Source organism: Trichophyton rubrum, assembly GCF_000151425.1.
Source record: "Trichophyton rubrum CBS 118892 genomic scaffold supercont2.10, whole genome shotgun sequence".
In the NCBI taxonomy this organism is placed as follows: Eukaryota; Fungi; Ascomycota; class Eurotiomycetes; order Onygenales; family Arthrodermataceae; genus Trichophyton; species Trichophyton rubrum.
Window position 1 is genome coordinate 61,628 of NW_003456419.1, and position 23,927 is coordinate 85,554.

General features: G+C 47.6%; 11 protein-coding genes across 13 annotated transcripts; 5 read left to right on the top strand and 6 right to left on the bottom strand.

Annotated features, from left to right (window-relative positions):
* Positions 1 to 85: 85 nt before the first annotated feature.
* On the bottom strand, positions 86 to 862 carry TERG_07380 (the record flags this gene model as incomplete). 2 transcript variants are annotated; one of them, XM_003231713.1, is made up of 4 exons in its annotated part: positions 86 to 221; positions 347 to 449; positions 574 to 701; positions 840 to 862. In XM_003231713.1, the coding sequence occupies 4 exons, from the start codon at positions 860 to 862 to the stop codon at positions 86 to 88; spliced, it is 390 nt and encodes a 129-aa protein (XP_003231761.1). The 2 variants fall into 2 exon arrangements, with proteins under 2 accessions (XP_003231761.1, XP_047607227.1); XM_047750383.1 differs by lacking the exon at positions 86 to 221 and having other exon boundaries at positions 286 to 449.
* A 437-nt stretch (positions 863 to 1,299) lies between these two features.
* On the top strand, positions 1,300 to 3,804 carry TERG_07381 (uncharacterized protein). Its single transcript, XM_047748766.1, has 3 exons — positions 1,300 to 2,544; positions 2,622 to 2,716; positions 2,773 to 3,804. Exons 1-3 carry the CDS (start codon positions 1,656 to 1,658, stop codon positions 3,598 to 3,600), a joined length of 1,812 nt encoding a protein of 603 aa, XP_047604754.1. The 5' UTR covers positions 1,300 to 1,655; the 3' UTR covers positions 3,601 to 3,804.
* Positions 3,805 to 4,532: 728 nt separating this feature from the next.
* TERG_07382 (uncharacterized protein) lies at positions 4,533 to 8,296 on the top strand (the record flags this gene model as incomplete). The annotated part of the gene is made up of 8 exons (XM_003231715.1): positions 4,533 to 4,715; positions 4,834 to 5,056; positions 5,123 to 5,298; positions 5,351 to 5,782; positions 5,843 to 6,530; positions 6,590 to 6,661; positions 6,721 to 8,026; positions 8,089 to 8,296. 8 exons carry the CDS (start codon positions 4,533 to 4,535, stop codon positions 8,294 to 8,296), a joined length of 3,288 nt encoding a protein of 1,095 aa, XP_003231763.1.
* Positions 8,297 to 8,925: 629 nt separating this feature from the next.
* On the top strand, positions 8,926 to 9,231 carry TERG_12543 (uncharacterized protein; the record flags this gene model as incomplete). The annotated part of the gene is made up of 1 exon (XM_047751490.1): positions 8,926 to 9,231. The coding sequence occupies one exon, from the start codon at positions 8,926 to 8,928 to the stop codon at positions 9,229 to 9,231; it is 306 nt and encodes a 101-aa protein (XP_047607228.1).
* A 362-nt stretch (positions 9,232 to 9,593) lies between these two features.
* Positions 9,594 to 11,675, bottom strand: TERG_07383 (aconitate hydratase, mitochondrial; the record flags this gene model as incomplete). The annotated part of the gene is made up of 1 exon (XM_003231716.2): positions 9,594 to 11,675. The coding sequence occupies one exon, from the start codon at positions 11,673 to 11,675 to the stop codon at positions 9,594 to 9,596; it is 2,082 nt and encodes a 693-aa protein (XP_003231764.2).
* A 912-nt stretch (positions 11,676 to 12,587) lies between these two features.
* Positions 12,588 to 14,403, bottom strand: TERG_07384 (uncharacterized protein; the record flags this gene model as incomplete). Its single annotated transcript, XM_003231717.1, has 8 exons — positions 12,588 to 12,746; positions 12,813 to 12,998; positions 13,063 to 13,276; positions 13,337 to 13,503; positions 13,579 to 13,857; positions 13,914 to 13,938; positions 14,005 to 14,086; positions 14,187 to 14,403. 8 exons carry the CDS (start codon positions 14,401 to 14,403, stop codon positions 12,588 to 12,590), a joined length of 1,329 nt encoding a protein of 442 aa, XP_003231765.1.
* A 38-nt stretch (positions 14,404 to 14,441) lies between these two features.
* On the top strand, positions 14,442 to 15,857 carry TERG_07385 (60S acidic ribosomal protein P1). The gene is made up of 4 exons (XM_047748767.1): positions 14,442 to 14,991; positions 15,133 to 15,210; positions 15,305 to 15,443; positions 15,543 to 15,857. Exons 1-4 carry the CDS (start codon positions 14,494 to 14,496, stop codon positions 15,587 to 15,589), a joined length of 762 nt encoding a protein of 253 aa, XP_047604755.1. The 5' UTR covers positions 14,442 to 14,493; the 3' UTR covers positions 15,590 to 15,857.
* Positions 15,858 to 15,968: 111 nt separating this feature from the next.
* TERG_07386 (uncharacterized protein) lies at positions 15,969 to 17,136 on the bottom strand (the record flags this gene model as incomplete). Its single annotated transcript, XM_003231719.1, has 5 exons — positions 15,969 to 16,118; positions 16,183 to 16,241; positions 16,314 to 16,363; positions 16,417 to 17,000; positions 17,056 to 17,136. 5 exons carry the CDS (start codon positions 17,134 to 17,136, stop codon positions 15,969 to 15,971), a joined length of 924 nt encoding a protein of 307 aa, XP_003231767.1.
* A 464-nt stretch (positions 17,137 to 17,600) lies between these two features.
* On the bottom strand, positions 17,601 to 19,813 carry TERG_07387 (uncharacterized protein; the record flags this gene model as incomplete). Its single annotated transcript, XM_003231720.1, has 2 exons — positions 17,601 to 18,865; positions 18,925 to 19,813. The coding sequence occupies 2 exons, from the start codon at positions 19,811 to 19,813 to the stop codon at positions 17,601 to 17,603; spliced, it is 2,154 nt and encodes a 717-aa protein (XP_003231768.1).
* A 384-nt stretch (positions 19,814 to 20,197) lies between these two features.
* TERG_07388 (uncharacterized protein) lies at positions 20,198 to 22,115 on the top strand (the record flags this gene model as incomplete). 2 transcript variants are annotated; one of them, XM_003231721.1, is made up of 3 exons in its annotated part: positions 20,198 to 20,871; positions 20,939 to 21,949; positions 22,004 to 22,115. In XM_003231721.1, the coding sequence occupies 3 exons, from the start codon at positions 20,198 to 20,200 to the stop codon at positions 22,113 to 22,115; spliced, it is 1,797 nt and encodes a 598-aa protein (XP_003231769.1). The 2 variants fall into 2 exon arrangements, with proteins under 2 accessions (XP_003231769.1, XP_047607229.1); XM_047750384.1 differs by lacking the exon at positions 22,004 to 22,115 and having other exon boundaries at positions 20,939 to 21,989.
* Positions 22,116 to 22,847: 732 nt separating this feature from the next.
* Positions 22,848 to 23,858, bottom strand: TERG_07389 (uncharacterized protein; the record flags this gene model as incomplete). Its single annotated transcript, XM_047748768.1, has 1 exon — positions 22,848 to 23,858. The coding sequence occupies one exon, from the start codon at positions 23,856 to 23,858 to the stop codon at positions 22,848 to 22,850; it is 1,011 nt and encodes a 336-aa protein (XP_047604756.1).
* Positions 23,859 to 23,927: the final 69 nt, after the last annotated feature.

Consider the following 23,927-nt stretch of genomic DNA (forward strand, 5'->3'; position numbering starts at 1 on the left):
CCCTCCCTCCTAATTCCCCGCTTTATTGCTCCTCCGATGTCGAAAAAGGTATTAAAGGGAAAGAAAAGCAAATGATATCCCTTATCTATGCCTTAGCGGCAGCAGCTTGGGCGGACTTGGCGTTAGCAGCAGCCTGCTGGGGGTTCAACTTCTTGACGTCCTTGTTGAATCTGAGTCTTGGTGGTGGGGCACGGTTGCGGCGACCTTCTCGGGATCGGACACTGTAGTTATTAAAAATTGCTTCGTCAGTTGCTTTGATTTCCTTATTCCATTGGGTTCTTGCTCCTAGATGATTTCAGGCGGATGGTGTGTGATTTGCATTTGGCTGCGGGAGATAAATGCATACCGGACGATCTTTCCGTGGATAGCGCAAGAGACGCAATATTGGAGCTTCAGGTACATCTTAGGGACGGCATATTTGGTGAAAACGGAAGCGTCAGAGATATCGCCTATAATTCAACCCGGGAACATTAGCACTCTCAATTGCAAGGTGTATCCAACCGGCTCCTAAGTTGGTCTCTTTTGACAGCGCAGTAGAAATCCTGGGAAAGACTTGTAGAGCGTAAAACGTACTGACGGCGGCGGATTCAACCATGTTACGGATGGTGAATCTCTTGATGGCCTTGTCCTTGGGGGTACATCTGGAGCAGTTGGAGCAACGAATTGGCTTGACGTGGCCACGGCCCTTCTTGTTACGTCCGCTATAGAGATGAAGAAGAAAACGTCAGTTTCATGCTGGCGCAAACAACACACGGCCTAGTTCCATGCCAGAGCCTGAGCTTTGTTATCCAGAATATCTGGATGTCTGATATTGCCGGGGAGGGTATTTCTCAACACACTTGGACGCCCGCTTCTTAACCATTTTGAATGACGGTGTGGGTGGCTTCCGCGATTGCGCAAGCTAGGTGAACAGACAGGTAAACCGGAGCGAGAGGGAGATCGAGGCTGGGGTTGCTGGTGGTTGCGGTCGTTGTCGACTGGGAGAGATCTCGCTGTCTTCTTCGACTTCACTGCGACTTTCTTCGCGCGCTAAACTTTCGACGTTTTCCTTCTTGTGGGCTGAGGGCTAAGCGAGTCACATGACTATATTATGTCACATTATGACTAAGGGATGAGTAATGGTATATCATGTGACAATCAGGTGACACGTCCCGTGCTTTTTACCCTTTTGAGAAGGAAAGAAAAAAAACCCGCCTGATCCTCGTCCTTTTTCTCGCTGTCTAAGCCAAAGACGACGACGACGACGACAGGAAAACACCGTCGGTGCCGCTGCAGCGAGGCACCAGGTCGACGTCGATTGCCATCCAGAATCTACCTCTCTCCCCGTTTCCCGAGCTAGTTCTCCTATTTTACTTTTTGTAACAAGATGTCGGCGACTGGCGGTACCATCCGTAGCCGGACCATGGGTCGGGGCCAGCTCCCCTTTGACTCTAACGCTTCGTCCGGCATTCCTCGCAAAGTTGAACACCCAATTCCTCCGAGCGTTGCATCTGATATCGGAGGGGGCTCTACCTTGAGCACGAGCAGGCAGAAGCAATCCAAACGAGATGAGGTATACTGCATTCGTCTCCCGTCTCCCTTTTTTTTGTCTCTATTTATTCTGTCATTGGTGGAGGGGGGCAATGGAGGGCGGTGATTAAATGGACAGTTGCTAAATGGAATCTATTCAGGCCATCAGGAGGAAGATGGAAGCGGACCTCAGTAAGAAGAAGTTCAACCCTTCCAAGGCCCGACACACTCGAAAGGCCCCGCCCGGCACGGTTCTTGCCCTCAAACCCAGTCAAGCTCTACAGATCAAACCAAATACCACTGTTTCCGAAGCTGCACAATTGATGGCAGCGAAGAGGGAAGATTGCGTTCTCGTGACAGACGATGATGACCGTATTGCCGGTATCTTCACCGCAAAGGATTTGGCCTACAGGGTCGTAGGTGCCGGTATCCGCGCCAGAGATGTGACAATTGCCGAAATCATGACAAAGAACCCGCTATGTGCTCGTACTGATACCAGTGCCACTGATGCCCTTGATCTTATGGTTCGAAAGGGTTTCCGACATCTTCCCGTCATGGACGAAAACCAAGATATCTCTGGCATTCTAGATATCACCAAGTGTTTCTACGATGCAATGGAGAAGCTTGAACGTGCATATAGCTCATCCCGCAAGCTATATGATGCTCTTGAAGGTGTGCAATCTGAGCTAGGATCTTCCCAGCCCCAGCAAATTATTCAGTACGTGGAGGCTTTGAGATCGAAGATGTCTGGACCTACGCTAGAGTCCGTGCTTAACGGTCTACCCCCTACCACGGTGTCCGTGCGCACGTCTGTCAAGGAGGCTGCTGCGTTGATGAAGGAGAATCATACAACCGCTCTCTTGGTCCAGGACCAAGGGTCTATCACTGGTATCTTTACTAGCAAGGACGTTGTCTTGCGAGTTATTGCTCCTGGCCTCGACCCAGCTACCTGCAGTGTTGTCCGAGTCATGACTCCCCACCCAGACTTTGCTCCTACTGACATGAGTATCCAAGCTGCTCTTCGAAAGATGCACGGTCAGTATATATATTCTTTTTCTTTCACCCTTTTTCTCGGCCAACTTGCATATAAGGGAACTAATGCATTGATTTAGATGGGCATTACCTCAATCTTCCCGTTATGAACGAGTCTGGAGAAATCGTGGGAATGGTTGATGTTCTTAAATTGACCTATGCTACGCTGGAACAGGTTAGTCACATTTTGGGTGTCTTGCATTCTTGACTCGGATTTAACCCTATTATTAGATCAACACCATCCAGACCAATGAGAGTGAGGGTCCAGCCTGGAACAAGTTCTGGCTGTCCATGGACAACGAGTCTGACTCAATGGTGTCTGGCAGCCAGCCCCATCACCGATCTCTGCTAAGCCCAGACCACCGAGGCCATACCGGTGATAGTGTTTTGCCAAACGACTCTGCCTCCCACCACGGAGGTGAAGACGCGCCTGTCTCAGAGGTCCAGGAACGCCCATCAGTAGAAAGGAAGCTTGACCCTTCATTCCCTTTCAAGTTCAAGGCTCCCAGCGGTCGTGTTCATCGTCTACACGTTGATCCATCCGCCGGTATTGCCGAGCTTGTCCAGAACGTGTCCGCCAAACTCGGAGCTGAGGTTGACACCATCGGCGGTCAAGCCGTTGTTGAAGATGGAAAACTCAGCAACACCGGCTTCGCCATGAGCTACTTGGATAGCGAAGGTGACACTGTCTCCATCACTGCTGACCAGGACCTTGTCGACGCCATTTCAATTGCCCGGAAGGCCAGCCAAGACAAGGTTGACCTCTTCGTCCACAACCCGGATTCTACTCCGGTTGTTGCCAAGGAACCCGAGCCAGTTGCAGCAGCCAAAGCTGCCTCCCCTCCTGAATCCGTAACCGTTGCTGCCGAGGAGGAAGCCGTGCATAGAGAGGAGTTGGCCAGCAGCCCCAAGTCTGTGGCCCAATCACTTGTCCAGCCCTCAACGGACCAGCAGCTCATCAACGGCATTCCTAACGAACTTATTCTACCTGGAGCTATCGTTACTCTGGCTGCTGTTATTGTCGGTGTCTTTGTGCTGAGCCGCGGAGGTAGACGATAGAACCCTGCCATGATAATTTCGACCTTCTCCTTGCCTTGCTACAGCCATTTTCCCCCTAGCCAGCCCTTTCGAAATCACTTGGATACTCAACCAGTATATCGTCACCCAGTTCTCCTCTGTTGTTTCCTCGACCTTTCTCTTGTCACTATATTATAGTCCTAGCTTCTCCCTTTTTCCCTTTTCTTAGCCCTTTTTTCTTTCTTTCTTTTTCTTTCTTTTTTTTTTTTTTTTTTAGCACACACAATACTTGAGATATCCTTCTTTGTAATTCTACGAACCCCTAGCTAGATGAAAATAGATCATCCTTAATTCATCGCCACAAACGGCTCTAGTCATCATCGTCACTGTCTATCCTGCCTTCTCATCTGCCAAATAGCCAAATATTTGACATCGGTTTGTCCATCTGCAAAGCAAACGGCGCAAATCGACTATTTGGGACTAGTTCGAAAGAAGAAAAAAAAAAAGACTTCCCACCACTTTCGAGCATCCCACCTTTTTTTCCCTACTAAACACATCTTCAGCACCTCGCGGCTTCACTACTTCACGCCTTTCGGTTCGAAAAAGGACGCGCTCGGTTTGCCTGCTGCTCTGCTGATGCACTGCCGCTGAGCTGTTGTTTGTGATCCAGGGCTTCGGTCAGTGTGGCTTTAGTTTGTTTAGCTAACGCCAGGGAAGAGGAAAAACAAAGGAACAAATCACCCCTCCTACTCTTTAGACGCCCACCACCAACAACCGCGACACACCACAGGGAGCTCCTCTCCAGTCAAATATCAGGAACAGCGACCTGTCTCCGTCCACACAATTATCATCTGCTTGCTGCTGGAAATAGTTAAGGGAGCGAAGAAGCTACCTGGTTGCCTGGCGACCGGTGCGAGATACCGTCGGCTGCCCCAAATTACTTTACCCGGCGGTGGTGATATAGAGAAGCAAAAATGTCGGTCCTACCGCAGGAAGTTCATACAGCGCTGTCGCAGCTGTTACTCGGCCTTTCGTCTGCCGATAACGGTGTTCGAGCCCAGGCTGAAGGGCAGTTGAATAACGATTGGGTTCAGAACCGTCCGGATGTTTTGTTGATGGGCCTGGCAGAGCAGATCCAGGGCTCCGAGGACACGAATGTGAGTTGATAATGTACAAGAAACTAGCAGCTATAGCGGCTTCTTATCCCTTTCATTGGCCTGGACGAGGGAGAGTGCAATTTCGGAAAGCGAGGTGCTGATTGTTTCTAATCTGCAGGGCCGCTCTTTAGCAGCTGTGATTTTCCGACGTATGGCAGCAAAGTCGATAAAGAATCCTTCAACCGGTGATCCCAGAGAACTGTTTTTCAGTTTACATCCAGACCAGAGAGTAGCCATTCGACAGAAGCTGCTTGAGGCTCTAAGCAACGAGTCTTTTGCCCCCGTTCGAAACAAGATCGGAGACGCAGTCGCAGAAATAGCATCTCAATACTCAGACCAAGGTAGGCTCGTCGTCGTGCCTTTCTACTAAAGTGCATATTCGGTAGCCGGTACTAATATTACCATAGAGGAACCATGGCCAGAACTCCTATCAGTGCTATTCCAGGCCAGTCAATCTCCTGTTAGTGGCCTCCGCGAGGCCGCATTCCGTATATTTGCCGCCACCCCCACAATTATAGAAAAGCAGCATGAGGATATGGTACAGGGGGTCTTCTTGAAGGGATTCCAGGATGATCACGTCTCTGTCAGTAAAACAGTTGTATGTGCTGCGATGCCACTCGTCTAACACGTTATAGGTCCGTATCTCCGCTATGGAGGCATTTGCTTCATTCTTCCGCTCAATCAGCAAAAAGACGCAGGCCAAGTTCTTTGGCGTTGTTCCAGAATTGCTCAATATCCTCCCACCACTGAAAGAGGGTGACCAGGGCGAGGAGCTATCCAAGGCCTTTGTTGCCTTGATGGAACTTGCAGAAGTCAACCCTAAGATGTTTAAGGGTCTTTTCAACAAGCTTGTGAAGTTTAGCGTCACAGTTATTGGGGATGCAGAACTATCTGAACAAGTCAGGCAAAATGCTCTCGAACTCATGGCCACCTTTGCCGACTATGCACCAACCATGTGCAAGAAGGATCCTACATATGCCCAGGAAATGGTGACTCAATGTCTTAGTCTGATGACCGATGTTGGTCAAGATGATGACGATGCTGCTGAGTGGAGTGCATCTGAAGATGTAAGTACTGATCTCTCCAGCTTTACGTTGATCTGCACCATCCTAACTACCAAATTCTAGCTTGATTTGGAAGAGAGCGATAAGAACCATGTTGCTGGCGAACAATGCATGGACCGTCTCGCCAACAAGCTGGGAGGACAAATTATCCTTCCTACCACCTTTAATTGGGTCCCGAAAATGATGAATTCGGCATCATGGCGCGATCGACACGCTGCTCTTATGGCTATTTCTGCCATTTCAGAAGGGTGCCGTGATCTGATGATTGGGGAACTCAATCAAGTTCTCGCCCTGGTGATCCCTTCCCTCCGAGATCCTCATCCCAGAGTACGTTTTGCGGGGTGCAATGCCTTGGGCCAAATGAGCACTGATTTTGCTGGCACTATGCAAGAAAAATACCACTCCATTGTTCTTGGAAATATTATTCCTGTTCTCACATCTGAACACCCCCGTGTCCAAGCCCATGCTGCGGCTGCATTGGTTAATTTCTGCGAAGAGGCAGAACGCGCTATTCTTGAGCCATATCTTCCAGACCTCTTGCAGAATCTTCTCCAGCTCCTCCGAAATCCCAAGCGGTATGTTCAAGAACAAGCTCTCTCCACCATTGCCACAATCGCGGACTCTGCAGAAGCTGCCTTCGGACAGTTTTATGATACTTTGATGCCCCTTTTATTCAACGTCCTCAAGGAAGAACAATCAAAGGAATACCTCGTTGTTCGCGCCAAGGCTATGGAGTGTGCCACTCTTATTGGTATGTATTGTGATACTCTTTCTACTAGAATATTCCCGCATTGGGTTAACCTATTATAGCTTTGGCTGTTGGTAGAGAGAAGATGGGTGCAGATGCTATTAACTTAGTTCAATTGCTTGGCCACATACAGCGTAAGTACCTATTCAGCCCGAATATCAAATACCTATACTCTAACTGCGCATATGTGTAGAAAATATCACCGAGCCTGATGACCCACAATCATCTTACCTTCTTCACTGCTGGGGTCGTATGTGCCGTGTATTAGGACCTGCCTTTGTTCCGTATCTCCCCGCAGTTATGCCGCCTTTGCTTCAAGTTGCTGCCTCTAGTGCAGATGTTCAGATTTTAGAGAATGACGAGACTCTACGAGATGTTGAGCAAGATCACAACTGGGAACTGCTCCCATTCAAGGACAAGATCATCGGTATCCGAACCAGCACCCTTGAAGACAAGAATACTGCCATTGAGTTAATCACGATCTACGCCCAAGTCCTCGAAGGTGCATTTGAGCCCTATGTTGTTAAGACATTGGAAGAAATTGCCATACCCGGCTTGGCTTTCTTCTTCCACGACCCTGTCCGGGTCTCTTCTGCCAAGCTTATTCCACGTCTTTTGAACGCTTACAAGAAGTCCCACAATGAGCAGTCGGTAGAATTCCAGCAAATGTGGTCTTCTGCTCTGTTAAAGATCATTGAAATTCTCACCGCAGAGCCCTCCATTGATACACTCGCGGAAATGTTCCAGTGTTTCTACGAATCCGTAGAGGTTGCTGGAAAGAATTGTCTCTCTCCACAGCACATGCAAGCGTTTATCGAATCTTCCAAGAGTGCCCTTGAGGATTACCAGAAGCGAGTACAGAAACGTCTCGAAGATAAGGCGGAGCTTGATGATGGTGAAGATGACACTTTCTCTTTCGACTACGAGATGGAAGAGGATCAGAACCTCTTGAGCGATATGAACAAGGCTTTCCACACCATCTTCAAGAATCACGGTCCGGCCTTCCTCCCAGCATGGGAACAATTGCTACCCTTTTACAACTCCTTCGTTACCAGCGATGACCCCACGCAGCGGCAATGGGTTCTTTGTATTTTGGACGATGTCCTTGAATTTTGTGGCGATCAATCCTGGAATTACAAGGACCATATCCTCAAGCCATTAATTGACGGCATGCAAGATGAAAACCCATCAAACCGTCAGGCTGCTGCTTATGGTGTCGGAGTTGCTGCTCAGAAAGGCGGAGAGGCCTGGAGCGAGTTTGCTGCTGGCAGTATTCCCATGCTATTTGCCGTAACCCGTTTCGCGGATGCTAGGTCGGAAGAACATGTGTTTGCTACCGAGAACGGTTCCGCCAGCATAGCCAAGATACTGCACTTTAACTCCAGCAAGGTTCCTAACCCTCAGGAAGTAGTTGATAATTGGATTGATACGCTTCCAATTGAGAATGATGAGGAAGCAGCCCCATATGCATATGCTTTTCTTGCACAGCTTATTGACCAGTGAGTTCCCCTTCTGTAAGGGCGCTTTTTCTTTCTATTTTTCTAACTCTAATTTTTTCTAGGCGAAACCCATCTGTTCTTTCAAAGGCCGAGAAAGTATTCACCTCTATTGTCCAAGCACTTGAGGCTGAGACCCTCCAGGGCAATGTGTGTACCAAAGTTGTTGAAGCGGCTAAACAATTGGTTGCGGCAACTGGTATAAACGCAGACCAGATCCTTAACATTGTTCGACCTGAGAACCAAATGACAGTTCGCAGACACTTCCAATGAACGCCCAAGTATTGATGTCCCATTTTCTTTAACTAACTACCCGTTATGTTACTCCCCATTTTGCACTATCACCCCCGTTCATCCCTCCTACAATCGTCACCCTGAATATTCTCGATCTTAAACCCTCTAAAATGCTTGTCATTGTACACTCTCGGTTTCATAATCTTAGATAGAAAGCAGAGTGTCCCCCTTTCCCTTTACATCCCTCGACTAGTTACTATATCCCTTTTCCCCTTATCTTTTACCTTCATCAGTAAGTCATGGCATCATATGGTCTTTTTTTTACTCTGCTCTTACGGATACATATGGCCTTTTACGCTTGGTGGAGAAATAAAGAATTTCAATGAATTGAGTAAACACCCTCACTCTTCCAAATCCTCTCCCACTAGAATTTTCACCATCGTCCACTACCCGCTGTACCAATTTGCCCATCTAATATACAAAGGGAAAGCTGAAACCGAGGATTTGGAGCTATTATTCACTCTAGTCAGTAGCCTTGGCTGTATATACATACGCCGTCACCAATGATTATGCTTCAGCTTTCAAGTTCCATTGGCTTTATGAGGGCCTCTGGGGAAGGTTAACTAGATTGGCTAGTATCAATAACTAGTTATTATCAGCTTTACAAAATGCAACAGCTCCATTCAAGACAACGTAAAACGCCTCTAAAGCAGCACGCAGGCCATGAATATATTTGGAATAAAATTATAGGATTGCAATTAGTATTTACTCCGGCAGGTCATGTACAAGATGATAGTGAGCAAATGATTATCTCCGATGGTGCTTCAAGCCCTGGTAGCGAAGTAAAGCCGCTTCTATTCTGGAATTACGGCACTTTAGTTGAAATGGAGCTGAACACTAGCCTTCCCGATAGCATTCTACGGTCGACTATCAATGGCAAGTCCTTCTCTCAGTGTATGTTTGAGATAGCGTAATGCGGGTGACTTGAGGCCAAGGTGGATTGCCATGATGAAGGTTCATTATTTCGAGCGTACCACGGGGGAACCTGTAAGGGTCAAAATTACAGAGATGGACGGGTAATTGGTTGAATCTTTCTTGATAGGGTATTTCTGCTGTATTTATTTATTAACGCCGATACCCGGAACACGTAATTGGAGGAAGAAATTGGGATATTTTTATCCAGATAACTGTAGTACCTACAAACCATTCTATTGATAGGATATCACCAAAGGGCCCGAAGTGGTATTTGCTCTGCGAAGAAATCAAAGATGAATAGACATAGCTAAACGCAAAATGAATGCAGTATCAGAAAGCCAAAAGGAGGAATATGAGTACTTTATCGAGATTTAGCAGCGAGAAGGTTCAATGCACTGCCAGCGAGAATGAAGCCACACTGGTCCTTGCTCAAGGTGTGGTTGACGGGGATAATGATTGTTTCTCCACTAGACTTCTTAGTGACTTTGAGGGTAACTTCGCCTTGGCCGTCGGATTTCAGGAGATTGTAGAGGCCAACCGTCTCAACCTCATCACAAGCATCTATCTTATCGTAATCAGCCTTGTACTTGAACGTAAGCGGCACAATGCCTTGTTTCTTGAGGTTGGTTTCATGAATTCTAGCAAAAGACTTTGCCACGATTATTCTTCCACCTAGATATCTAGGCTGTAAGGCAGCGTGCTCTCGCGCACTTCCTTCGCCATAGTTTTCCTCAGCAACAACGAGCCACTGGCTACCTTCGTTCTTCCATTTCTCAGCTAGCTTTGGAATAGAATAAGTTTTGCCGTCGACATCGTAGGCGACGTTAGTTTCGCCTGTAGCAGCATTGATAGCTCCAATCAAAGTATTGGCGGAGATATTTGGAAGGTGACCTTTATACTTCAGCCAAGGTCCGGCAGCAGATATGGTATCAGTAGTACACTGTCCTTTAACTTTATACAGAACCCGAAGGGAGGAAAGATCGTGGGACGGGAATGGATCAAAGGGTTCAAGAAGAGCAAGACGATCAGATGTGGGCGAAACCACAACCTCGGCAGATGGATCCGGGACAGCAGCAGACGGTTGGAAGTCTGGATTTCCGTCTGCAAATCCAGCAGAAGGAAGGTCAGATCCAACTGGAGCAGTGAACTTAAATGATTCTCCACTAGGGGTTGTAAGAGAGTCGGTCATTGGGTTGAAGGTGGTTGATCCAGCATAGGACATGGCTGTGACAATCTCTGGAGAAGCAAGAAAGTTCATTGTTGCAGTGTTACCGTCATTTCGTCCACGGAAATTTCGATTATAGGAGGTAAGGATGGCATTTGATTCACCCTTCTTCACTCCGTCAGTTCGTTTCCATTGCCCGATACACGGTCCGCATGCATTTGCAAGGACTGTGCCTCCAGCAGATGAAAACGTGGATAGTGTCTGGTCACGCTCCAGAGTTGCTCGTATCTGCTCACTTCCAGGGGTAATGAAGAAGTCCGCCTTTGGTCGCAGGCCAGCTGCGGAAGCTTGCTTGACGAGATCCTCAGAACGTGTCATGTCTTGGTAGGAACTGTTAGTGCAGCTTCCAATCAAACCAGCACCGAATATTTCAGGCCATCTCTTCTCTCGAACCGTATCTGCAAAGGCTGATAGAGGAATGGAAAGGTCTGGAGTGAATGGTCCGTTAATATGAGGCTCGAGAGTGGAAAGATTAATTGTAATAAGTTGGTCATATTCGGCACCCGGGTCAGCTCGAAGCAAGTTCTGTGGACCAGAAGATGCAATATCGGAAGCAGACTTGGCTATTTCAGACCGATTGGTAGCTTGTAGATATGGTATCATGCTAGGTGCGAATGGGAATAGTGAAGTCGTGGCACCAACTTCAGCCCCCATGTTACAAATGGTAGCGAGGCCAGTACAGCTGAGTGTTTCCACGCCTGGGCCGTGGTATTCGATGATGAATCCAGTTCCACCGCGTACAGTAAGTTTACCAGCCAAATGGAGGATGATGTCCTTAGGAGACGCCCAGCCACTGAGCGCACCTTCGAGACGGACACCTAAAATTTTAGGAGCCTTGAGCTCCCAGGGGGCATCCACCAGGGCATCCACGGCATCAGCACCGCCTACACCAATGGCAATGGCACCCAATCCACCACCGTTGGGGGTGTGGCTGTCAGTACCAAGCATCAGCAGTCCTGGTGCAGCATAGTTCTCCAAGACAGTCTGATGAATGATCCCGGCGCCTGGAGGCCAGAATTCAATTCCATACTTCTTTGCAGCAGACTCAAGAAAGTCAAAAACCTCTTTATTTCCCTTGATGGATGTTGGAAGATCGACATCAGCGCCTTTCTCTCCAACTATCATGTGGTCGCAATGGATGCTAGCTGGGACGGCCGTTGATGGAAGGCCACAGGACATAAACTGGAGAAGGGCCATTTGAGCAGATGCATCCTGCATAGCGACTCTATCGGGCTTAAGTTTCAGATTAGCTCGTCCCCTAACCTGCGTGCCATTCTGCGTATCGGTGAGCAATGACTCCTCTACATTGTCAAGGTGGGAATATAGGTTCTTTTCGGCGAGGGTTAACGGTCTTGACAAGCCTAGTACCCTCCTAACTTCGTTAAGTTTGCTGAGAATCTTGGGATACGGAGGAGAACGAGATGAGGGCGCGGATGGGGATGTGACTGTTGCCAGCCCACGAAACCCAAGCCCAAAGCGCCTGAGCGATCGTGTGAGCTAATTATGCTTGCAGGGTTAGTAGATAGCTTTATCCGACAGCAGAAAGCAAGCAATTGAACAACAAACTTACCGTAGTCCCGTTGGCACAGCCCTGACGAAGAATATGCATCGCCATGATGGCCCCCTCTGTGTATCTAACAGTTTAAATGTGTTCTTCTTGTCGAGGCGGAAGAAAAAGTGTTATGAGTCCAGCAATTTTTTTTGTCTCGCACGTCATTGGCTGGACTGAGCTAAAAGTCTAAATCCCGACATCGGCATTTAGCGGTGCAATTATTTCTTTTTGTCTCTGAGTATTATCATTTGCTGGCTCTTCAGAATTCCAATGAAAGAGATGATCGAAATCACCCCCCGTGTGTCTATGGGGATGGCAAAGGCCGTTGTATAGATTATGGACGTCTGGGTGTGACTGAACCCCGGAGAAACATGAGAAACTCTGCAAAATATGTTCCAACTGCTTTTCAAAAGTGATAAAAGGGATGGTGAAAAATAATCATCGTACACGGCAGGGAATAAGACAAAGAAAAAAAAAGGTCATATAAACTCGTAACCAAACACCTATAATGGGATAGCAAATGCCGCCCTGGTTGCTTTATGGCTGAATGTGTTTCTATGAAGGCAGAATATGTCCAATCAAGACTGGGGGGAAGCTATGTCTTCAGCATCTGCACGTAGGTCATAACAGAGATCATAGCATTCCGCAAGAAGCTCATTAACACCGCCTTGGCCCTCAGGGAGGTCAGAACCGATGTAGAATTTGCCATCAACTCGCATGTTGTCGATCGAGTTGAGCTAGGACAAGTTAGCGAAATTCCTTATAGCGAAGCGAAGTATGGTATCACCCAGCGCGTGACTCACCTTCATACTATATGGGTAAAGCTCTCTGGCACTCGATACTCCTCCTGATTCCTTGACTTCTATTAGACATTTTCTCAGTGTTTGTAGTTGATTATATATTGGCAACAGTGCTTCTGACACTGGCTCAGAAGAAACAAGAAGACCATATATCAATGCGTAGCTCCGCCGAATTAGGTAAAGAAGGGTCTGATTAACTTTGTTAGTATAGGAGTTTTATCAAAACAATTCTACTGTAAGACAATACACTTACTCTTTGTGCATGTAGATCAGCAGGCTTTCCCGATGCATCCAAAAAGTTACCATCCACTCGGCATTCGTCGATTTTGTTGAGTTTCCTCTGGTACATGTAGAGGTCTGATTCACGTAATGACCACGCATGAGTCATAGACAACCTGTCAAGCTGGTTTCTGATATCAACAAGCTGATTATAGTAATCTGAGAAAGCTTCGTTGACCTGTCCTTGTCTGCTCAAGGCATTAGCTATAGGATACCCGGCAGTAAGGGGAAATATCGGAGGCTCTTACCGCTCAAGGACGATATCGGACCATTTAAAACACTTTTCTAGTAAGTCTTTCACTATCCTTTGGCCAGCAGGAATTGATCCATCAGCAGCAACAAAATTTCCATCAACCATTTTAGACTTGATTGCATTCAGCTGATCTTTAAAACCAAGCACCTCAGACGCAGAAAACTAAAGCATGACGTCAACATGCATCTAACCACATAAACCATCAGCATTGCAGTGGAGTAAACTATAGCTGCCTACCTTTGACCTTGTGTTTGCTGCGGAGGTAGACCTTAATATAGACACTAGAATTTCGTGTGTTGGGGTGAGATCTGGAGAAAGCAAGGAAAGGTCGTGTTGTAATTCTGCTAATTGAGAGCGGCACGTCTCCAATCTAGTCTCAAGAAGTGTGAGCAGATGAGGTGAGTATGTATCTTTGCCACGGCGTATGTTGCTTTCCACTCCGTCAAGACTGCCGCTTATCGAGTCGAGATCCTTCTGGCTGAAGAATGCGGCCTCTCTAAGGTGATCCAGTAATCGCTGGGTAAACGGTTAGCAAGAAACATGGAAGTAGGAGCATCTGCTTAAGGCCGTACCTTGATGGTAGAGACCATGGAATATCTAGTAGAGGGGACAATAGTTAGCGAATTAGTACGCTGGAAGTCATCCGGAAGTTTGTAAACGTACACAGCTGGTGCTTCGTTGTTCTTCCCAACAGTTAGAAACAACAATGAGATTAATTGAAAGCAATCGTCCAAGACATTGTCAACTAGAAATCCATTAGAAACCAAGTATAAAACGATGGGGGCGCTTCACTAATGGTGTAATATGAAGTAAAACCTGCCAAAACGCATAGGCCTTTTGCCTACCTCTGTTTTGAGCCACTCTCCGACCTGCACGATGTTGGTTCAATATCTGCACCTGCTCGATAGCCTGATCATAGAAAGGAATAACATCATGAGACTTGACGTATGTAGATTTGTCCTGCTTGATCAGCACCAAGCCGTCCCGTATAGTTATGAGGCGCTCGAGTATCGGCTGCTCTGCCGGGTCAACCGGGGCAAAGACGGCGGGGGAATCTGCCATGTTCTGCTGCTGCTTGTTATGGTCGTCGAACGTCCGGCGCTATCCTTCGGCTACACTAGACGGACTTCTAGCTCCTCTGACGGCTGCTCGATGGCTGCTCTTCCGTGGCTCGTATCGTTGTCATGTAGAAGCTGTAATATGCAATATAAATATCAGCAAATGGCCGTCGCTCGCCTTTTCTTTTCTTCTTTCCTGGCGGGGCCGCGACGGGCATGTTTGCACCCGTTTGACCTCCCTGTTTGCCTTGTTTGTCTTGTTTGCATCTTCTCGCCCGCCTGGGCGTGGGATGGATCACGTGAGTGTCCCTTTTTCACTAGACACGCACCAATTTTGGGAGACCTTTTATTGTGGTCCCGTGACTGGGTAAGCGAGCTAGCTATTTGCGCACAAAAAAAGGCGTTTGACGATCGAAAGACGAAGTTCAAGTTCTCGCTTGCACACGAACGACCTTTCAACCTGCAACGTCCGTCCCTCTCTCATCTCACACCCCAGAGACAGATTCGCATACGCCTCTGCACAATGTCTTCCGCCGAGCTTGCCGTCTCTTACGCCGCCCTCATCCTCGCCGATGAGGACATCGAGATCACTGTGAGCGCAATCCCTGGATCTCTGCCATCCCAACTTGGTTCCGTCAATACTTGATTAAGCGCGTGTCCGCATGTCAAATTGATAATTCTGGCGGAGTGGGAACAAATCAGGATGAGAACTGACTGTCTGCTTTCTCTCTAGTCCGACAAGCTCCAAACCCTCATCAAGGCCGCTGGTGTGACCGATGTTGAGCCCATCTGGACCTCTCTTTTCGCCAAGGTATATCCCACTTTCTGCAGATATCAGGGCTTACGCAGAAGTCTTCTCGGGTGAATTTGTGCTAATTGGAACCCTTTTTGGTGTTGGACTTAAGGCTCTCGATGGCAAGAACTTGAAGGACATCCTAGTCAACGTTGGCTCTGGTGGTGGTGCCCCTGCCGCCGGCGGTGCTCCCGCTGCTGGTGGTGCTGCCGCCGCCGAGGCTGCCCCAGCTGAGGAAGAAAAGGCCGAGGGTACGTGAAAATTACCATATATTTATTTGGCTCAAACGAGAGTTCCCCGTGGCTTTATAAGCTACATTTGACTAATGTGCGGTTTTCTCTTATATACAGAGGCCGAAGAGTCCGACGAGGACATGGGCTTCGGTCTTTTCGATTAAATGCCTTCTCACGAATCTTTTTTCCCCTTGTACCCATATTCATAAAAGATGGATGCACAACACGAGGCGCTTGCGAAATCGGTGGTGCTACCCACCGCCGGGTCAGAATCTTTTAATAGAAACCAGTTATTGGGTGGCGCAAATACCTTCTGAATGAAAGATATTGTCCTTTCACCCTTTTTTTACCATGTCATGTCGTGATGAAAAAAAAATATATATTTCCGAGCTGCCAGATTAATCTCAAAAAAAAAAAAATGTGAATTGTGCACCATCGCCTTGGACAATCTTCTTCATTTCATTTGAGGCACGTCTCTTGAACTTGGGGGATACTGCAAGAGGAGCAACGAAGAAGGGAAAGTAATAATATATACACCGCTCGCTAGGCTACTGCCAAAGACGCCGGCTCCTGAGCTGTGTATATTCGGAACTGCGCAAAAATAATAATATCTTCGGCAATGGTACCTAGCGAACCTAGGAGCCACGGCAGGTTGGTCAAAATGTATTCTCTTTCCGTAGAATGAAATAGAATCTAGTGTGACTGTCAGAATCGAGTAGTAGGGCGGGTAAAACTAGATGCATTAAGGACGGCTCACCCCTGCTCCATACGTAGCGTTGCCAAGTAAAGAAAACACGAAGAATAAAAGGGAGAGTCCTACCACCGACTGTCAGTTGGAATTTCAAATTCAAGTCATATTTTGCGGGTTCAATATCGATAGATGCTCACCTTCGCACGACTTCTCTTTGTAATTCTTGATAATCTGTGGAATTCGAGCACTATCCAAAGCTTAGTTAACGCAAATAGTATATATGGAGGGCTGCGATCTCACCCTAGATAGCACAATGCACTGAGATACCCAGCGACCTGCGCTCCCGCAGCCATCTCAACTGGCCCCTTGATGGGTTGGGTAGGAGTCGGTTGCCATACAACCGTCTTCCATGCGATTACCCAGCCAGCAATACCCGCAGTGCAAATTCCCAGTAGGCTCAGTATATTCTTAGCCCAAGTGCTTTTTGGCTCGTCCTCTGCCAGCATCTTTGCCAAGGGGTCACGGTTGAGCGAGTTTCCATCAAGCCTCCTTCGTCCGCTTTGCCCAAGATTCTCGCTCATCCGTCGACTTAATAGTGGTGTCGTTGGCTGGGGAACCTGGATTCCATCATCTTCATGCGCTGTATGACTCGAAATCCGTCTCTCCATCTCCCGTGAGATTTTCTCGTTGTAGTATATGCACTGGCATATCAACACTCCGTCCGCAATGCAGAAGTATATGGCTATGGCTACCACCACGGGCACCAGCTTAGCCCACAGAGCTCCTATCAAGTTTGCAATATCTCCAATAAACCAAACGAGAATAAAGGCGAAAGATATGGCTTTGGCACTGCCATTCTTGTAGTTCTCGATTAATTGGGGGACCTTCACGTGTTAGCTTGGGCATACCGTGGGGAAGTAACTCGCGAGAGTAACATACCAGGAGAAATATCCAGCAAGCAAGAGATATCGAACCCAGGATCCCCGAAGCTACCTCTCGGTGCGTTAATGTGACAGCCATTGTGTTTTTTTTTTATTCCCCCTCCTGCTATTGCAAATAAGTAACTGAGCAGAAATGTCGGGCTTCACAAGCTTCGCAAGCAAGAGCTAGCTAGCTCTCGATGATGCAGTCTTTTTGGGCTCCGAGCATCCCTAGCATTCTCATGAAAAACAAACCCAAGCAGCGAGCATAAAAATGGTTCACTACAGGTCCTCTCCCATCGGCTATAGCGCCACTGCTGATAAGAGCTTGGATAGTTCGTTAGCTAGAGTTGAATGATAACTAATAATAAAAAGGAAAGAAAATAAGTTTCTGTCTTGATGCGTCATCGGAACGGCGCCAGCTTGGCGAGGCTCCGACTTTAATTGTTGTTGCTATTTTACTTTGGCTTGTCTTAGACACAACACGGCGAGCTATCAAACAGAGCACTTCCACACCGGGGATTATTGGTACAGCTAGTACGGAGTACTCCACAGTATATACCATTAGCTGGCGCTGGTCTGCTGTTCTAGTTCCTCGAGCAGCACCATCTCGATCATTTCAGTCGATGAGCCCAGCGATGCAGCGACGGTGGAGATGGTTCGGCGCCAGTCTTGTCTGTCGAGACGCAGGAGGGTTCTCACCCATCGTTGGATGGGGAGCATGTTAACCCCCTCCTCCCAATTTCCAGGGTCCACACCGTTGATTCTGAAGAATTCCGCGAGCTCTTCTGCCCCCCCAGCAAGAAGCCACTCTGGGACTTGTGACGGAGGCAGATACACACCGGCCATGTCCAATTCTTCTCCTGAGTCAATGTTTTCTTCCTCGTCGATCTGTCTATGGTTATGGCGACCAGGTTGAATGTGGTCTGGCTCATTTATGCCGAATAACTGAAGCACTTCGTCCATCATGGATGCAGCGCGACCAGTAGACAGCCCAACTTCATTTGGTGGTAATGGGTCCGACGCTGATATTTGTCGGATGGTGAAGTGGCGTGGGAGGTGGGTCGTCACGGATGATACGTCCGATAATATAACATGCCGTGCTAGGTTCTGTGATATTTCAGGTGCTTGAGGAGGCTTCTCAGTTGTCGGAATAGAGTCGGCAACTTCTACCAGGAGAGAAGTGGCCTCGGGAGTATTCCATATGTCCTTGGCTCTAGCTATGTAAAGTTCACAGAGTAGATCATGGGCAGAGTTGGGTGCTTGTGCACCCCAGATTGCTTTCGGCACGGGAGATATGTTTAGTTCCTGTGTGAGACGACGAAATATCCAGGGATATTTGGCCATGGCTGAATAGAGGGTCTCTCGGCACTCCTTTGGTTTCCTCAAGTACATATATGCTAGGGCAAGGGAGCACTGGATGTTAGGAAACAAATGCCAATGCTTCTTAAAGCTAGGGTGTAGGCACAGATCAACAAAATGTTGCATTTCTCGTGCTCGTATCGCAATATGATCAATGATCAGGCATAAGCAATACGGGTCGTCCGGGTCAAGGCCCAGGAGGAACTTCGTCCACTCGTATGCTGTCTTCCAGGTACCCTTCATCCCTAGGTTAATAATATACCTCCAGCCCGCCAGCCATACTTCACGATTTTCCTTTATTGTGAAATCCAGTCGAGCCTTTCCCTGCTTTATAGAGTTGCCAAATGAAGACTGGGCCGAACGTCCAATGTTAAACAGTGCTCTTTCCAAAAGGTCAGCAGATACTGCATGGTCTCCCTGGTGCTTTGCAATCTCAGAAACCTGTAGCAGTGTTGATATATGGTAGGCTTAGAATTTGTAAGCACTTGCAGCGAGACGAAAAGGTAGAGAGGCGGTAAAAACTCACGATTATATTGAAGCAACTCGATCATTCTTTCGGGTTGCATTGACTCCACACACATATCAAACTGACGCTGGACATCCTTATAAGCTGTATTATGAAGTATTTCATATTCCACAACTCCTGTAGATGATTTCTGGACAATTTCCATTCCCAGGCCACCACTCGTCGCCTTTGGCCACTCAGCCTTGCCTTGCATAAGCACGTTTTTACGTAGTGCAACTCCCGAGAGGTCCTGACCCCTACTAGCAGGGCTGTACCTCCCGGTTAACGCGGCCCCTAGGTCTAGGGCTCGCCTGTTCCGCTCACGTCGCCTGTTTCCTGATGGACTATCGGACGGGGAGGTCCGGCTTTCCACGGCAGCATTTCCAAAGAGTCTTTTCATTTCATTCATGGAAACGAGCTTTTTGGCATCTACTTCCAAAAGTGCACATAAACCCTCCTCAGAAGAGCCATGAAAGTCCCTTCCGGGTTGAACATTTTGGTCTTCTAGTGTAGGATGCTTAAGAGCCAAAGCTTCAAGAGCCAGGTCTATCTCATCAACCTCCGGAACTGCGGGCTCTGGGGTATTCGCTTCTGCTGGCCCTGAAATTTTCTTTGGCTGCTGTTTCTTGTTCTTCTTTTTCTTCTTCTTCTTGCTGCCGCTGGTAGCTTTTGAGACCTCCAACGGCGGGGCAAGGCTATGGTCCTCTTCGGTAACGGGTCTTTCTGGCTCAGATTCGAGTGAATCATCGCGATCTTCATTGCCACCTTGGTCGCCTAATAGATCAAAAGCATTGATCTTTGGCCGTGAAATTGGGATATCTTGTTCGCTGTCTCCCGAGTCATTTTCCGCCTCTAGATCTTGCTGGACTTCTTTTTGCTTTTGTAATCTTCGTAACGCCCGAGACGACATTTTGACTTATAAGTCTTCCTTTCTCTGTGATTATTTTGCTATCTCTCCGGCCAAATATAAAAAAAATTAATGCTGGTTTGGACTGATATAAATATCGTTTGCTTGTATCTTTGCTTAAAAGTAAGAAGGGTCAAGGGCGCTTTGGCGGAACACCAATCGGGTTAGCTAACTAACTAACTAGTTAGCTAATCGGTCGTGATGATTACATCATCCTAGTCACGAGACTGAGAATTTTAAAGCATCCTTGAAGATATCAAACTACTTATTACTCCGTATTATCGCCAGTGAGACAGAAGAAGCAGCGAAGCGAGCTAGAAGAATAGAAGTTCCAAGCAACAGCGGCGGTTGCTATCACTTTCCTCCAGACCGATATCCCATGCTCAGATGCGTCGAGTAGTCGCCCACGCTTTCCGAACCGCGCGCCGGTATCCACTGCGAAGGCCATGCTTTAGACTGGGCAACGCACTCCACCACTCCCCCCGATATCATGATATAGGCCTACGAGGGCTTGTAACATCAAGAACCTCCGTACCGCGCCATACCGTCATTCTCCAATCCTCCATGATCTTTAGAAACCTATCTTTGGCGTTTGCATCGAGTCTAGTAGCCACAGGAGCATGGTATGCCTACACCGGAGGGTCTGAATCCAGCGCTGTATCTGGAACCAGCACAACGTTATCCAGTCCTATTCACACTGCATCAAATGCAGCAATAACTTCGGCATTATCCTCAGGAGTCCAGGTGGAAAGTGACCAATTCTATACCACTGCTAGTGTTGATCAACCAGTCTCCAAACGGACAGATAACTCGGGAGAGCGAGTCGTGGGCATGCTTACACCTGAGCAAGCCACGGAACGGCTTCGACGAAACGAGGAGTCATATTTCATCGGGCGTGGATCCGGTGTTGTCCGTTATGATGTAGTCCAGCTTCCTAGCAATGATCCGATTGAAGATGACCATGCCGAAAAGGTGGTAGAAGTACCGAGCTCTGTTGCAGCAACGGACAATGGTGCCCCAACAAGTGACTGGAACTTCTGGGGCGTCTTTGATGGCCATGCGTAAGTCTCTTTTTTCTATTCTCCTTTCTTTTTCCCGCAAGTGGAAATCTGACTTATTGTTGTACAGTGGATGGACCACATCTGCGAAACTCAGACAGACTCTGATTTCCTATGTTGCTCGTGAACTTAATGCCACTTATAAGTCGGCTGCTACCAATCCATCATTCCCCTTCCCAAGCCCAGAAGCGATTGATGCCGCCATAAAGACCGGTTTCTTGCGACTTGATCATGAAATTGTGATTGAAAGCGTGGAAAAAGTTGTCAAGGCTAACTCTAAAACTGTTGCTGCCGAACTTCTTGCCCCGGCTCTGTCTGGGTCATGCGCTCTTCTTGCATTCTATGACAGCAGGTCAAAGTTGGTACGCGTTGCCTGTACCGGTGACTCTCGGGCGGTTCTAGGACGTCGATCGCCAAGCGGTAAATGGTCAGCCATACCACTATCTGAAGACCAAACTGGGGGCACGGAATCTGAAGCCAAACGGTTGCGCGCTGAACACCCCGGAGAAGACAACGTCGTCCGGAATGGAAGAATTCTCGGTGGTCTCGAACCTAGTCGAGCCTTTGGCGATGCCGCATATAAATGGCAGCGTAAAACACAGGAGAAAATCAAACGGCACTTCTTCGGACGCACTCCTAACCAGCTCTTGAAATCTCCCCCTTATGTTACTGCGGAGCCCGTTATCACAACGACCAAAATTGACCCTTCTAAAAGCGATTTTTTGGTACTGGCTACAGATGGCTTGTGGGAAATGCTAAGTAATGAAGAAGTTGTTGGACTAGTCGGGCAGTGGATTGAACATCAAAAATCCGGTGGAAAGGATGGTGTGGGAAACTGGATGAAGAGCTGGTTCAGCAGTAATGGATCTCTGCCTGTCGAGATGGACTCGAAGGAAAAACAATCCGGTCAGAGATTACCCATCCGTCAAGTTCAATATGAGATTCCCCAGGATACCAACCGTTTCGTAGTGGAAGACAAGAACGCAGCAACTCACTTGATTCGAAATGCTCTAGGGGGCAAAAATAGGGAACTTGTTTGCGCTCTTCTTACCCTTCCCAGTCCGTACGCGCGAAGATACCGGTATGTTTTAATTTTGTTTCAGTTAACTGACAAATGCTAACATGTTAAATTTAGTGATGACCTTACAGTTGAAGTGATCTTCTTCGGTGAAGGTGAAAACAACGGCTCAGTCAACGTGAACCAGGACGCCAGTGCTTCAATACACAAGATACCCCCAAAGCTATAATGTTTTCTGAATTCTATATGCCTTTCTAGGCCTGTATTTTTGGCATATCATACATGTCGTATATCTGGTGTGGAGTCTTCACAAGTTTCTGATATCCGGTTTTTATATTTGGACTCTTAATGTTTCTTGTTTGAGCGGCCCCTGAAAATCCCGTATCGTTACTATTCGCTCAACACTTCGCATGATGGTTCAGCTACATACTTTCATTCCATAGAATATCATATCTAACTTGAAAGTGGCTAGTGGCCGCGTAACGCCAGGTATTCCATATTTGGCGAAGTCCGATATCCAAATCTGCCTTGTAAAGCAAAAGATATATATCATATTGAATATGACAAGATGATATCTTGATAGTTCTGCAGCAGCTGAGCTCAACAGCCCAGCAGTATTATTTATGGGGATTAAAAATCTTCATATTAGCATCACCTTACCCACTCCAAGGGCGGCAAATTATACAGGCATTAAGTTCAGGCGAATCAGAGATGAAATAGCCCCCTGTGATGCATCTGGTACATTACCGATCCCCCTTTGAAATGATTGATGATTCAATACGCCTCTCATCCAGGAGCAGTCACCGGCGTTGATGGTCATAATATTTTCCCGACTCTTACCCTCTTTGCAGGCAACTTGGACGGTTAGTGGTCAAATCTTTGAGCACCCCATGGCCTGGCATAGCAACCAAAAAATTACCTTTCGAGTGTATGACAAAGTACGTATTGACGTTTTTTGGTTTCATTTGAATGCCGTAGAGGTCTTATCATGGATGCTCCCTACACTCTTTTCACGGCAAGGCGCTGGTGGTGCCTTGGTTTGCATAACTCTGCGCACTATTTGTGTCTGCGCAGTTGCAAAGGTTGAACTCGAGATCCAGTATATCAACAGGCCCGCTGGGGCTTGGGAATATATCATAACCGGCGCCAGCCATATAGACAGACCCTGTAAAACCCGCTTCAGTATCTTGAATGCCCTTTCTCGAATTGCTTCACTTCGCTGCAGCTTAGAGATTTCGGCCGCAGATTTGACCTTCCAGCCCCAAGTAACATTGGTGAACATTGTGGCCGCAAGAATGACGGGGAGCGCATGTGTAGGATCACCTATGAGGAGGTCGGGAAACCACAATGCGCCTTCTATTGCCATGGACGGTTCAACCTCGATAATTCGGGCTCCGTCCACTTTAGATTCGATCCACGATTGAATGATAGATAGAAGGCCTCCCGACATCCCAACCATTCTTCTTAAGCTCTCCATCATAGCAAGCCATACGGGAAGTTGCAAAATACTCGCATAGCTTGCCCAGGGACGAATCTTCCACCTCTTATAAAGCTCCTTCCTCTTCAGCTTGAAGTCTTGCTGCCAGGAAGCCTCTATTGTTTTGGGGAAAAGGTGTCGTCCTTTCATGATTGCTTCGTCCATGGCCTTTTTTTGACAGACTCTGCTCCAAGTAAGGAGAAGTGGGTTCAGCCTTTGCAATTGCCGAGTTTTTAGAATTGACCAGATTTGAAGCGGCAAAGCGACACAGCACCGTACAGTAATAGCCGTAAGTGGAATTGAGAGCACCCAAGGTAGGCCAGTGATGGAATGGAATCCCTGGATAACATCATGGGCAACAAGAATAGATGAGTCTATAATTCGATTTGGATTTGACGCGTGGAAATTCCGCCTCGACGGTGCTGCAATTGAAACTCGGCCGCATCTGAATGAGCGTAACGCTGGAAAACCAAGACGAGGCCGCATGAGTGACATCTTATAGGACTAAAAAAGATAACAGATAATAAACGAACGAGGATCTGCAATCGAACCCTCTATAAGCCG